Here is a 14,206-nt window from a genome sequence, read left to right on the forward strand (position 1 = left end):
ATACACACAAGAGGGCGGGAAGACAATCAGACAGGAAGTTAAGACAACAAACAAGGCACGAGTACAGTTACCAAAATAAAACAGGAACAGAGGACGAGACATCGACAAGACCAAACCAGGAGAACAGAGTAAAGTGAACAAGAAGAAACGAAAAGATCAAACTAAACAACAAGGATGAACTGGGACAGTTTCCTCTTACGGATAGAGACGAACCTCGGTTCACTGATGCTGACCAGAATGCAGCAAATCAAATGTGGAGCAAAGAGTTGTATCCAAACTAAAACCAACATATCAATTTACAGAAGCATGGTGTGTGGAGATGAATTGAATGAACTGTAAGTATGGACGAGTGAGAAATGTGCATGTGTTAGTGTTAAAATAAGAAAAATAAAAAGAATCTACCAAAACCCTGCAGCTGTGGATCAGAGGAGAGAAACAGTGAGACCAGGCTGGTTGTTATGGCCACGATGGATGCTGAAACATTTGCCATCCTGTTACCTTGACAACCCTCCACTGGCACAGTAGTTTAAACACCCGTTTCTGTTTCTCATGTCATCTTTCCTGTTTATCTTGTCGTGCTGGTGGATGCAGAGATTAACCGGAGCTTCAAGCAGCTTCCTCTCGGTTCCTATCTGCTCCGTTATTTGTTACTTTCTGGCTTGTGAGTGTTTGTATTGCTGCAGAGTAAAGTTTTCCTCTTGGAGTTGACACCGTGAGGAAAAAAACATTTGAATAGTCTGCACTCAGTAAGTCGTTTCATTTCGACACAAACACACGGGGATATTCTGAAGCTGAAATAAATCCCGACCTGCTCTCCTGTTCTCCACACAGTGACGCCACAGTAGATCAGCTAAGTCGAGGATGACTGGCACGTCCTCATCTGGACCAGCAGCTTTGTTTTAAAGGCCTGTGCTTCATAAACTCCATCAATAATCTGGTGTGATGGTCGAGACAACTTCTCCCACTTCACATCCTGACATTTACTGCAGGTCAGAAAATTGGAAAAGTATTGGCCACAAGAAAGTCTTAAAATATATATATATATATATATAGAGAGAGAGAGAGAGATCGAGAGAGAGAGAGAGAGAGATAGATAGATAGAGAGATAGAGAGAGAGATAGAGATAGAGAGATAGAGAGAGAGAGATAGAGAGAGATAGAGAGAGAGAGATAGAGAGAGAGAGAGATAGAGAGAGAGAGAGAGAGAGAGAGAGAGAGAGAGAGAGAGAGAGAGAGAGCGATCATGGCCGACTGAAGGTCTCTGAGGGAGCAGTGCATGGAGCTCTAAAACACTGCAGAAACTGGATCAATTCTATCCGAAGCACCAGATTAAAAGTGATCTCTCCATCAGAGGATCAATACATCAAGCTTTACTCACTGAGAGACAGAAAACTATCTATTGAGGACAAGTAGCGCCTCTCAACCGCTCCTCAGGAGGAGAAACACATTCCAGCATTTTACAGAGGACGGTGAAAAAGGTTTTCTTCACTGATAAATCAAAGTTGGAGGTTAGTGGCAGCGACAGAAGTGTGAGAGAAGGATACGACAGTGAATCCAACAAACTGAAACATGGCGGTGGAAATGTTCCAGTCTGGGGATGTTGGTCGCCCTGACAACCCGCTATCACGGCCAAATGTGAAATAGCCACGCTTTGGGCTGTCCGGGCTTGAAAGTTACACGTCTTCCTGTAGAGGACAAAATTATAGCTACTGCATGATTAGAGCCATGTGATTTACAGGAAAATGAGACTTTAAGCTAAAAGAACTTGTTGGGCTAACCAAATAACATGGTGACGGTTAGGATAGAAAAAAACAACTCAAGAAAAACATCACCTCCTGGATTTGGACCTCATCGTCCCACGTGGTCGTCTGTGGCTGATGCTACCAAACCAGCCCTCCTGCCTCATAATACCACCAACAAATCTCCTTGGTGCCTCCGTTGTGGGACCTTGGTCACATGATCCCGTGTCACATGACGTTTACATTTGTGTTGGTTTCACGCTTTCAAAACGCGTAGTTTTTACGCCTGGACAGCCCAAAGCGTGTCTATTTCAAACTTGATACTGGGTTGACCCTGAACAAGGAGAAGCAGCCCTCCATCCTTCAGTCACGCTCCACCCACTGCTGCAGGATGATGAGCCCAAAAACAGCTTGACTCATCGACTTTCCTCCACCACCACATGACCTCAACAACACTGAACCTTTATGGAGCATTTGAAGACTGAGAAAGTAATTGCTGTGTTTTAATGTCTAATATGAAATCATAATTTATTACATTGTGACATTGCTGCTTTTAATTACAGTAAGAATTTTAATTGATTTGATTTTTTTTTACTTACTTAAAAATAAAATATAGAAACTATTCTATGATAAGTAAAATGATTGAGAAGCAAAAAAAACAATATATGGTTAGTAAGAGTCTCGTATTTACAATCTTACTTTTACACCTGCATACATATCATGAACCTGAAACCTGAAACCCAAAGTACTCCGTAGTATCATTACTGGTGCATTAAAGTTGAAGTATCCTTTAGTTAGGAGTCATTTTAAATACTTTATAAAAAACACATAACTTTAGTTTCACCTTCAAATTAACTGCAACTTCAGGTTCACATACTTTTTCAAATCAGATATGTGGATCATTATCCTCAATAAATAGACAACAAAGCATAATGGGTTTTTTTTTTAAATGATTTGTTTAATTGGATTCTCTTTATCCACTTTTAGGATCTGTGTGGAAATCTGATTTTGGCCGTCAGTCCAGCAGCTTGTTTGCCATGAATCCTCATTATAACTCTACCCTATTAAATTGAATGGTCACCTCTTTTCTTCTCATATTGTCTGAATGGCATCTCTTAGTTTGGAGTCATGTATGAGGCTTTGTGCATGAACTCAAATCTAAATGACACAATCCAAGAAACATTTAGTGTCCAATTACTTTTGAACCCTGCAACTTGGGCCCGATGTGTTAAAAGCTCTGTATCTCCCACACAGTCCTTCCACTACTGAACTCAAATTAAAGCCTCAACTTAACACAAATTTAATATTCATTACCTTATTTCTTCTTTCTTAGAGTCTGAGGAACAAAACATGTGTAACTGTTCAAATACTTGTGGTCTGGATTGAAAGCAGTAAAAAATGAGACCAGACAAGCAGCTGAATGTTTATTTTTCCTGTGCATATGTGCTTTTTTATTGCAATAATACATCTGCATGTTGATATATATTTACACACATACACACACTGTCAATGGTCAGAACAAAACAGAGACGTTCAAGCACTGAACACGACATGAGAAAAAGAACAACACAAACTGGCTGTTTAAATCTGCTTCTGATGCGCACACACTGAAACACACCCGCTCCCACTCAACATGTTCCACCACTACACACACACACACACACACACACACACACACACGCACACACACACATGCAGCAGTTGGTTCCCCACACATGCACGAGCCGACACAAGTTGGAGTCCTGCACGAAGGACCGCCAAGAAACGTCATAAAGGTTCGAAGAGTCGATGTTAAAAAGTGAAGAACACATCTTTTTTTTGTTTTTTTTTCTAACACTGATGGTGCCATGGCGACACGAGCTTGACTGAACTGTACTGTACGCAACACAGACAGACAGTCCAACAACCCAACATCTACTTTCACTATTACACTATCCTGGTAAAGTCAACATCTCCGGAGCAGCAGGGAAGAGGATCATACTGATATAGTAAGAAATAGACTTACTCTGAGGATATACTGCATTTTGTCTATATATACTATTTACAGAACATGAGCAGACGGTATATATTCAAAGGGATTACATTTACACAGGGAACAGCTTCTTTTTTACAGCGACTACAGATTCACTAAAAGCCTCTTACAGGTAAACATCTCAATGTTCAAATGTTTTCAGCATTTTGTCACGTTTGTTCTGTTTATACTGCTCGTGAGGAGACACATTGTACTAACAACAACCAGCGTCAGCAGAATGAGAAATATGCAATGAATACAACAAATATCAGAGCTAAAATATACATGGATTCTTTTTTTTTATTATTTTTACAGCACAATGCACGAAACAGCAATTTCTACAATCATCTATTGCAGTTTCTTTACAGATGACGCATTTATAACAGTACAACTTCCAGTAGTTTATTGTGTGATAAGTCAATAAGTGTAATTGATGATGATGATGATGATGAGTAGGAGAGGAGATTCAGTGATACTGCCTACGGAAACATGCTGAGATAAAGAGGACGTGGTGTGTTACTGTTCTCGGACCAGGTGTGTATTTAGATAGACAGATAGATGAGTAAACGGCAGGAAGATCTCTTCTTCTTCTTCTTCTCCTCTTCCTAATTTTGTCCCGTGGCTGGCTTGTTGATGGTGAGATGTCCGCTTCGTTCCTCCAGCTCTCTCTACTCATAGAAGCTGCGATCACTAAGAAAAGAGAGGAATCAGCAGAAGCAAGGCAACATTTGTTTGCGTTTCCTGAAGGTGGTGTTGCGTTTATCCCAGGAACTAGAAACAAGAACTAAGTATCACATAAAATGTATAGAAGCTAAATCACAACTACAGTAATGAGTTACAGAAAATAATAGCTTGGGATGGTAAAGATGAGGGGTGAGTAAATATTTCATGCTTACATGGCATTTCCAATGTCATGTTACATAACTTCAATAAATGTATGAATGATAATGGTAATTATAGGAGAAGGTTTATAAAATACAAAACGTTCACGTAAACATCAGTTCAGCTAATGACATGGATGTGAACAGATGGATGGATGTGAAGGGCCAGAATATTTATATTAAATCTACAACCTTGTTTCCCAAAAAGTTGGGACACTGTGTAAAATGTAAATAAAAACAGGATGCAATTATTTGTAAATCATGTGAACCCATACTTAATTGAAAACAGACCAAAGACAACATTTCAAACGTTGAATGTTTTATGAAAAATATCTGCTCATGTTGAATCTGATGTCAGCAACACGTCTCTATAAAGTTGTTCCAGGTTCATGTTCACCACTGAGCTGCATCACCTCTTCTTTTAACAACACTCTGGAAATGTTGGGGAACTGAGGAGACCAGTTTCTGGAGTTTTTAAAGTGAAATGTGGTCCCGCTCTTCCCTGATAGAGGATTTCGGCTGCTCAACAGTTGCACAAATTCTTGGCAATTTTACGTTGAGCAACATAATTATTAAATTGTTGCACTATTTTCCCACATAGTCTTTCATTGTGGTGAATCTCTCCCCATCTTCACTGCTGAGAGACTCCGCCTCTCTGAAATCATCGTTTTTTATATCCAATCATGTTACTGACCTGTTGCCATGGTAACATAATTAGTTGTGAGATGTTCCACCAGGTGTTTCTTTTGTAGTCTGTTCTGTCGCAACTGTTTCGAGACGTGTTCATTCAAAATATAAAATGAGCCTATGTTTTTCATAAAACAATAAAATGTCTCAGTTTCAACATTTGATATGATGTTCTTGGTCTATTTTCAACTGAATGTGATTTACAAATCATTGCAGTCTGTTCTTATTTACATTTTACACAGCGTCACAACTTTTCTGGAAACGGGGTTGTACAGTTTTTCTTTTACAAATTAAAAGTCGAGTTCAAATTTAATAAAAAATCTGCCATTGTTCTCTTCTATATGTTCACTGGTTTTGAATTACAGCCTGTCTGACGAGCTACTTAGTCTGGCTAATGTTAGCTAATGTTATCAAACGATAGATAGATATTATTGTGACTATTTTGTTAATTGGCTGATCTGATGACTCTTAGCATTTAACATTTACATGTAATTTCCACGTGTCCATAGTAGCAACTGTTAACCACAAACAATAAGATTGTGCGTTTGATCTGAAGCTGCTACTGCAGTCACGGTCCTACAGCTGCAGGGATTCTATATATATCTATACATATATATACATATATATATATATAAATATATATGCAGATGATAATCTAACAGCTAACTCCTACGAACCCTCCGGTTCTAATCTCATCACTTTGTAGTTGACCTTACCAGCACACATCGAGAGCGACCGACAGCTTAAATTCGGATTTGGTCGCCTTCGTTCAACCTGGTGATTAATAAAAAGCTGTTACAGTCAGTATTTGAAGATGTCACTGATAGTTTTCATTTTTCTGAGCTGTTAGGACATTAACAACATTTGCTGTTTGTGTGCAGTGTGAAAATACAAGAGCTTTTTAAATCAGGATGTATTCTTGTGTGATGTGACTGAACGTGTTCCTGATGTATTCTGATGTTTGTGAAAATGACAATAAACAGAGAGAAAAGAAAAGAAGGAGGAGAAACATGAAAGGGAGTCAGATGAGAATGAAGGAGTCAGCTGATGGAGGTCGATGTGACTGGTTGTACTCACGCCCCCTCGTCTCTCAGCAGCGACAGGAACTTTTTCACTCTGTAATCTGCGTCCATCTACAGACAGTAAATAAAAGGGAGTGAAGGGGGTGGGGGAGGGGAGCAAATATCAGCCAAAGGTTAGTTTTGGGCAATCACTTCAGAAATACTCAGACTCACCACCGGTAACCACCTGTAACCACCTGGAACCACCTGGAACCACCTGGAACCACCCGTAACCACCGGTAACCACCTGTAACCACCGATAACCACCAGTAACCACCTGGAACCACCGGTAACCACCTATAACCACCTGTAACCACCTGTAACCACCCGTAACCACCGGTAACCACCCGTAACCACTGGGAACCACCGGTAACCACCTGTAACCACCCGTAACCACCCGTAACCACCGGTAACTACCCGGAACCATCGGTAACCACCTGTAACCACCTGTAACCACCCGTAACCACCAGTAACCACCTATAACCACCCGTAACCACTGGTAACCACCCGTAACCACCTGGAACCACCAGTAACCACCTGGAACCACCGGTAACCGACTGGAACCACCGGTAACCACCTGTAACCACCGGTGACCACCAGTAACCACCTATAACCACCCGTAACCACCGGTAACCACCCGTAACCACCTGGAACCACCAGTAACCACCTGGAACCACCGGTAACCGACTGGAACCACCGGTAACCACCTGTAACCACCTGTAACCACCGGTGACCACCAGTAACCACCCGTAACCACCTGGAACCACCAGTAACCACCTGGAACCACCGGTAACCGACTGGAACCACCGGTAACCACCTGTAACCACCGGTGACCACCAGTAACCACCTGTAACCACCTGTAACCACCTGTAACCACCGGTGACCACCAGTAACCACCTGTAACCACCTGTAACCACCTGTAACCACTGGTAACCACCTGTAAACCAGATGATGCTTCACTGAGCTGAGCAGCCAGTTAACTTAGCTTAGCATATAGACTGGAAATAGGTGGAGAAGGCTAGCCCAACTGTCCACAGGTAACAAATCCATCTAAACAACACGCCGTGAGACAGCCTGTGTGTATGAAGCAGCAACTTCCTAAAGTCTGCAGTGGTTGCCTGGCAACCTTATCAACTAAGTTACTGTTCTGGGGCTGAATGTAATTTTTTTCACTTTGGATTTTAATTCATTAAATAATACACAGGTTTCCTGGGTTTCGACGTGCTGACATGTGCACTGTTACCATCAGACAGAGCCGAGCTGTTTCTAAGCTGCTGCTAGTTGTGTCCTGATATCTATCACACATTGTGTGACTATTCTCGCAACCTGCGTCTAAATCTGGACAGGAAAGAATTTGAATTTCCCCAAAACCTTCAACTCCGGCGTCCCCTGCACATCAAGCAGTGCCTCATCTGTCAGTCACTTATTACAAATCCACATGGTGCATCCAAACTTTGTTTGAACTGATCTCAGACATGTCGCCCTGAATGTCGCTGTAAGTGATTTAAAATGATGCAGCTAGAATATTTTTCCATTTGATGACACATTTAAATAAAACACAGAATACTGAGTCTAAATGAAAAAAAATTTTAAAAGAGGAAACAAATATCGGCTTTGTACTAAATATGTAAACAGTGGAGATAATAAAACCTGCAGAGCAGCAATAAAGCATTGGTTGGTTTGATCAATACAAACATTTTATGCCAGATTGTTTTTTGATGAGAGTCTCAGACATCATTTTAAAACAACATGTGTCCTCAGCAGGTGTTTCAGCTGGTTTTTTGAATACTTTCTTCCACACTGAAAAACTAAATCAGGTAATTCTTATGTTTGAAGGACACACGATCGCGTCAGCAGGAGAAAACCAGTGAAAAGGAAACAATACGCTATGATACATCCTGCACTTTTTAACGAATATTTTTTAATCGCGAGCAGGTTACGATGAATTTAGCAACACAAACTTTAGTTGTTATTGTTCTTCTTCTTCCTCTTTTGGGTTTAGTTCAAGAAAACAGTCTCTCTTTCTGTTGATTCGACGTCGAGGTCCCAACACACGTCAAAGTCAAGCCTTCTTCACATTTAAACACTGGAGTTCATTTCCAGAGAGGGTTTTTGTATTTTTTGTTTTTTGGGAAGAAAAACATCATTTTAATGTGGACGGCAGAAACAAATAAAGTGGAAGTGGACATGGTCGAAGCTGAACGAACCAGTCACTCACAGCTTCATGTTTAGCGTACAGACATGAGAGTGAGAATCTACTCAATTAAGTCACAAAGTTACAAAACAGCAAATAAGATTAAATGCCAAAATGTTGAACTAAACCTGTTAAATTTCAACAAACCACAAATCTACAAAGTGCTTTGAAGTGCCGGATGCAGTCAGCGATGTCCTGATTTAAAAAATATAGTGGACAACACACGGTAGATCCTCAAAACAAGGCCTCTAAAGGCCCCTAAACTCCCTGGATACAGATTCAGCAGCGTATAAATAACTATTATAAATTAGCATATATCTCATCTGTGTCTGTTTATCTTCAAACGGACATCCTGTCATCAAACATCGAACATCTAGCGTGTCACAGCTGAAGCTCCCGTACCTGCAGCGACATCTCGATGAGCACGAGGAGTTTCTTGATGCCGATCCAGACTCGCTTGCCTTTGAGCTGCTGAGCGATGCTGGCTCGCTCTTTGTCTGTGAAGCTTCCCAGCAGCTGAAAGACAACAAAGGGAGTTCAAAACTTGGAGATCTCCAACGCTGCTTTCAAGCCTCCGGTGAGAGAAGGTGAACGCTTCACTTCAATGATGTTTGAGACACTTAACTCATCGTACTTATCCCCTTCAATGAAAGTTAATGACGTTTTCCGCTCCAGATTACACATCTCTCAAGGCTGAATGTGTTTCTCAGGAGAGCAGCATGCTCATGTATGATTCACCAGCCTCCTCTCTGTGTCCTTGTTTCAGTATTTCTACCTTCAACTATACAAATGTATGTGTATGTGTGTGACTGCTATAAAATGAGCGTGTGTGTGTGTGTGTGTGTGTGTGTGTGTGTGTGTGTGTGTGTGTGTGCGTGTGTGTGTGTGTGTTCATACCTCTAAGGCGTCAACCAGCTGCTCCCCGGTGGAGATGTTGGGGATGTGGATGGTGGTGCTGAAGGCGTCCAGCATCTCCATCTCCTGCAGGACGTCCTTCCGGCTGGTGGTGCCGATGATGAGCAGCTTGCGGCCCTGCAGGAGCAACACAGGACTTGTTTTTGTCTGTCGTTGATTACACCGCAAGGCAAAACATTCAGATTTCTTTCTGTGTTGGATAAAGATTATGGTGCGTTCAGGAGCCACTGGGAAGTTGGGAGGTTCCCACCTCAGAGCGGGAGAATAAACCTGTCGAACATGAAACATCCCGCTAGGAAAGCGGGAGGTTGTTAGCTTAGCCTGTCTAGTTTGCCCATTTTGTTCCACAGCAGTAAATAAAACATGTAGAAATGATATTGATCTCCTCAGCTCCGTTTAGTTCCTGCGTTGGTTTACTCTGACGATGAAGAGGTCATTCGTCACTCTTCTGTCCTCTGACAGCGGAAATAAAACACATTTCCTCGAGGCTGCCATGTTGCCTGTTTGTGAAAGCTCTCAACCAGAAGTTCAATGTTCCCACGGAAACGTTTCCAGTAATTCGCTTCTTGTGAACGATTAATTACGTCCGCCAGTAAAGTGTAGATTTAAATCATAGCAGATATTTTTGGATGAAGTTAGGTCATGCAGAGATAAACAAATACACTGTTCCAGTTGTAATTAAATATATTCCATCTATCACAAAACTTTTCACCAGAACATGATAAGTTGTTGTTTAAACAAGAAACCTTCATACGGCCTTAAAATGGAAAAAAAAAAAAAAAGGTCCAACTTTGCCTGAAGAGACTCTGGAGTGGAGAGCAATCATACAACAGGGTTGATAAACATATCAAACACTTTGCCTCATGTTCATGTATTCCTTCTGAAGATGAACTTCCTGGAACACATGTAACACAGAGATCGCTGAGTGGACATTTTGAGGGAAATATTTCCATGCATGGATTAATACCTGTTCTAACCTTTGTTGCTTTCAGCTGCTTTTGGATGTTGAATGCCCTCGATTCACTAGAATAAAAATTTTATTTCTTTTGCTTGAAAATCTGTCGACTCCTGACCCCTCAGATTCCTCCTGTGACCACAAGGTGTCTCCTGAACCCCAGCTTGGTCATCTTTGCAGTGCAAGAGGGTTTTTGAATAATTAAAAACAGGTTTAATATTGGAGCTCTAATGCACCAGCGAGCTGTTGGTGTGTTTTTTTCATGAGATTTGCTGACCACAGCAGAGTCAACGTATATGGAAACAGGTTTCAGATGAATTTTGACCTTGGGAGGAGCTTTCTTCAGCAGCACCAGCAGAGCCTGAAGGACCAGATTGGAGAAACGAGGGCCGATGGGGACGTAGTCCAGCAGACGCTCAATGTCATCCACCACCACACAGCTGAGCTGGGACTTATAGGCATCATCGAAGACCTGGCAAGAGGAGAGCAGAAGACAGGAAGGCATTAAGGGACGGAACAAAACAAAGGGATGAAAAGAAAGGAGCATTTAAACAGATTCCACGTTTTATTATTTGAATACATCTCCTCAGGTTAAAGAGTTTACCTTTTTGATTGCCTGGCACTTGGCGATCTCGGAGTATCCGATCATCTTGTCCGGTGAGCAGATCTTAATGAAGGGGAACTGCGAGTCCTCTGAAATCTTAGCTGCCAGCGCCGTTTTTCCGCTGTGGGGTGGACCTGTATGGGCGTCCAGAGGAGATTTACCCTCTGCTTCTGCTTGTTTTTGAATAGTGTACACCTTCATATCCCTGGAATATCACAGATTTCCTGACATGGAAACTTTTATTCTGAAATTTGATACCACATGTAGGACAGTCAGGAGAGCCACTATCAGGTATTTTGGCTTTTCGCCTCTTTTATTGTCCTAAATATAGAATTGAATCCTGAAAAACACTGTTTCATCACATGGTACTCTGCTCTGTTGTGTGTGTGATTCTTTACCCTCCAATAAGACGGCCACCAGCGGTGTGCGATCGCTGTTCTTGGTCTGGTTCACCAGCAGCTCTCCGTCATCCATCACGTGGGTGACGGGGTCGCCCCATTTGATGATGCCATTCATGATGTAGTTGGAATAATCCTCCTGGTTCGTACCAAACGCCTGAGAGAAAAATAGAAGGAAGTGTTATTGGACCCATCATCATGAGAATATTCTGTATCCACACAACAAAAACTGGCACCTACTGGTTTTATGTCATTGTTGAGGGATCCCAAGAAGTCGTCTCTTGTGACCTGCAGCTTCTCGGCCCGCTCCATGTCCACCTCAACTGTAGATGTCGCCTGGAAAAGAAAGCACGCCGACGTTAAAACGATGTGACGCTAATGCACCAGTAATTCTCCATAACCCTGTATTAGTTATATCAGACACTGCAAGAGCAGAGAAGCTTATTCTAGTACATTGTTCTTATTAATTACATAACCACCACACTGAGATTTGTTTCTCACCAGGTATATTTTGTTATTAAGCTCCTCAGAAATATGTGTTACATCATGTGTTTTCACAAAGAAATGTGCATCATTTGAAATTAGTTATTTTTTTGCTTGTATGTCTTTAGATCTCAACAAATCATAAATAACTTCATACTATACAAGTATGAATGCAGAGAGAAGAGAAATAAGGGCATTGTGTTTCTTACTACTATCGACTGATGAGTCTGAGCATAATTCACTGAAACAACCTGATGGATGAAGACTGATGAAGGCAGTGAGATATGTGGCTGAAAGCTCCAGAAAACACGAATCCTTGAGTGACCATCGTTTTGTCAAAACGATTGTTCCTGATGTCGAGAACACATTTTCACTTGCGTGAGTAAAAGCTCACTTTGATGGCTTTTGTGACTCCTGTTGTTTTGCATTTTCTAATGGGATTAATATAGTGCGAAGTTATACCACCCTGGTTCCCATCATGCTTTGGGTGACGTAAACAGGAAGTATAATAGTCTGTCAGTTTGCTGTGGGCGACTTCAGCTGACCACCAGTCCTGATGTATTCAGACATCAGAGATCATTTACACTTATTTTCTATAACTGTTACAGATCCTGTTAAAAAAACAAACAAAACAAAAAAAGTTTTTTGGTCCGACAGCCTGTTTAAAGTCAAAATGATCACTAGACATGTGTTGTGTGTTGAAGTTACTGCGTTCTTACAGATACACAACCTTTAACAGTGAACAGTGGTCTCTTACACCTGAGTCCACCATATTAAATAGAGGTTATGTTAACTGTGTCACATTACTGCGTCTACCGGGTGAAAAGATCCTCATTGACTCTCTTTTGACATTTTTTGGTGGTACCGGCACATAATTTAACACACGATGTGTCAAATAACACGTGTTCAGAGGTCGTGGTCATTTCACAAATTTCTGTGAGATCAGCCTCCTACTCGCTTTACAAGCTGTAATTATCGAATAGACTCCGCTGGTTCTGGGTTTGATTACTATATTAAATATATTCTTCAGCTGGAACCGATTGTAAACAGTATTTGGTGGCATCCCAACCCAACCCTGATGTAAGCTGAGCGTTGAAAGTGACCTTGATGTGTCGGTTCATGGCGGTGGACTGCGCTGCCCTGACCAGACCCTCCAGCTCCGCACCGCTGTAGTTCTTGGTCTCTGCTGCCAGTTCTGGGATGTTGACGTCGACGGCGAGCAGGTTGAAGTTTCGCATCTTGTTGGTGTGAATGGTGAGGATCTGGACACGCCCCTTCTCGTCAGGCAAACCTGGAGGTAACAGGTCAGGGCGGTGAGGGTTAAAGAAAGAGGAGTGGGGGGGAAAGATGAGCAGAGGAACGGAAAAGAAACATGAATGTTAAGAGGTGAGAAGAAGAGAGGTCGGGGTCAAATTCAAAGGAATAAGGGAAGAATGAGAATCAGCAGAGGACGCAAAAGACGCAAGAGCATCAATATGTTCAAAAACACATTTAGTTCAGTTAAACATGCTGCTCCAGTGGTGCGATCAAAAACATGTCAAAAAATGTGATTCTTTCGGAGGCCCTGGTCACTGAGATCATCTCAGACCCTGAATGGATGATCACCATGAAGTGAACTGGCTGTTGGGGTTTTAAAAAGAAAGTTATCTTTGGCCAAGTAGCCAGCTGGAAAAGCTGGTGCGTTTAGACATCAGTGTTTTCAGTTAAACGAGCCACAATGTCCTCTTGATAGCTGCACTGATGTTAAACCACCATATATAAAGGTAACGTAATGAAGTTAACGAAATCATTATCTGGCAACACTATATTACATAAACAATCACACCCTGGACCAATCACCGCTCTGGACCAATCACTGCTCTGGACCAATCACTGCTCTGGACCAATCACTGCTCTGGACCGATCACCGCTCTGGACCAATCACTGCTCAGGACTGATCACCGCTCTGGACCAATCACTGCTCAGGACACAGACATGCATCATTGTAATACACCTGTGAGCATTAGGAATGTTGGAATAAATGTTTTCTTTGAGAGAAGAAGAAATGTTTTAAAATGAAAACATCTAATAATAAAAGAAGTTATAGAACAGAAGCAGTAAATTTTCATTTATTTTCTCGACTAACTGGTGGTAAAATGAAAGAATCATATTATTATTTAACAGGACAAACAGACTATAAAGCTTTCGATTTCTTTTTATGAGTAAATGAATTGATTTATCAAACTAATAATATTATTTAATGGGGTTTTGACTTGTCTGATTGTGTCAGTTTTATGGCT

General features: G+C 41.5%; 1 protein-coding gene across 4 annotated transcripts in view; it reads right to left on the reverse strand.

Annotated features, from left to right (window-relative positions):
• Positions 1–3,149: 3,149 nt before the first annotated feature.
• The window catches only part of nsfa (N-ethylmaleimide-sensitive factor a), a 41,118-nt gene continuing 30,061 nt past the window's right edge, over positions 3,150–14,206 (reverse strand). For 2 of the 4 annotated variants that reach the window (XM_069177283.1, XM_069177282.1), the window contains 9 exons: positions 13,031–13,218; positions 11,685–11,780; positions 11,445–11,601; positions 11,047–11,180; positions 10,768–10,914; positions 9,470–9,604; positions 8,975–9,088; positions 6,395–6,450; positions 4,430–4,520 (listed from right to left, as the gene is read on the reverse strand). In XM_069177283.1, the coding sequence (XP_069033384.1) occupies positions 4,457–4,520; positions 6,395–6,450; positions 8,975–9,088; positions 9,470–9,604; positions 10,768–10,914; positions 11,047–11,180; positions 11,445–11,601; positions 11,685–11,780; positions 13,031–13,218 (1,091 nt within the window). In that variant the 3' untranslated portion in view covers positions 4,430–4,456. Of the gene's footprint in view, positions 4,521–6,033; positions 6,092–6,394; positions 6,451–8,974; positions 9,089–9,469; positions 9,605–10,767; positions 10,915–11,046; positions 11,181–11,444; positions 11,602–11,684; positions 11,781–13,030; positions 13,219–14,206 lie in introns of all 4 variants that reach the window. The other 2 variants (XM_069177284.1, XM_069177285.1) reach the window with 2 other exon arrangements.

This window comes from Embiotoca jacksoni, unplaced genomic scaffold (assembly GCF_022577435.1).
Source record: "Embiotoca jacksoni isolate LCO1_2020_lvr unplaced genomic scaffold, fEmbJac1.0.p SCAF_71, whole genome shotgun sequence".
Taxonomy (NCBI): Eukaryota; Metazoa; Chordata; class Actinopteri; family Embiotocidae; genus Embiotoca; species Embiotoca jacksoni.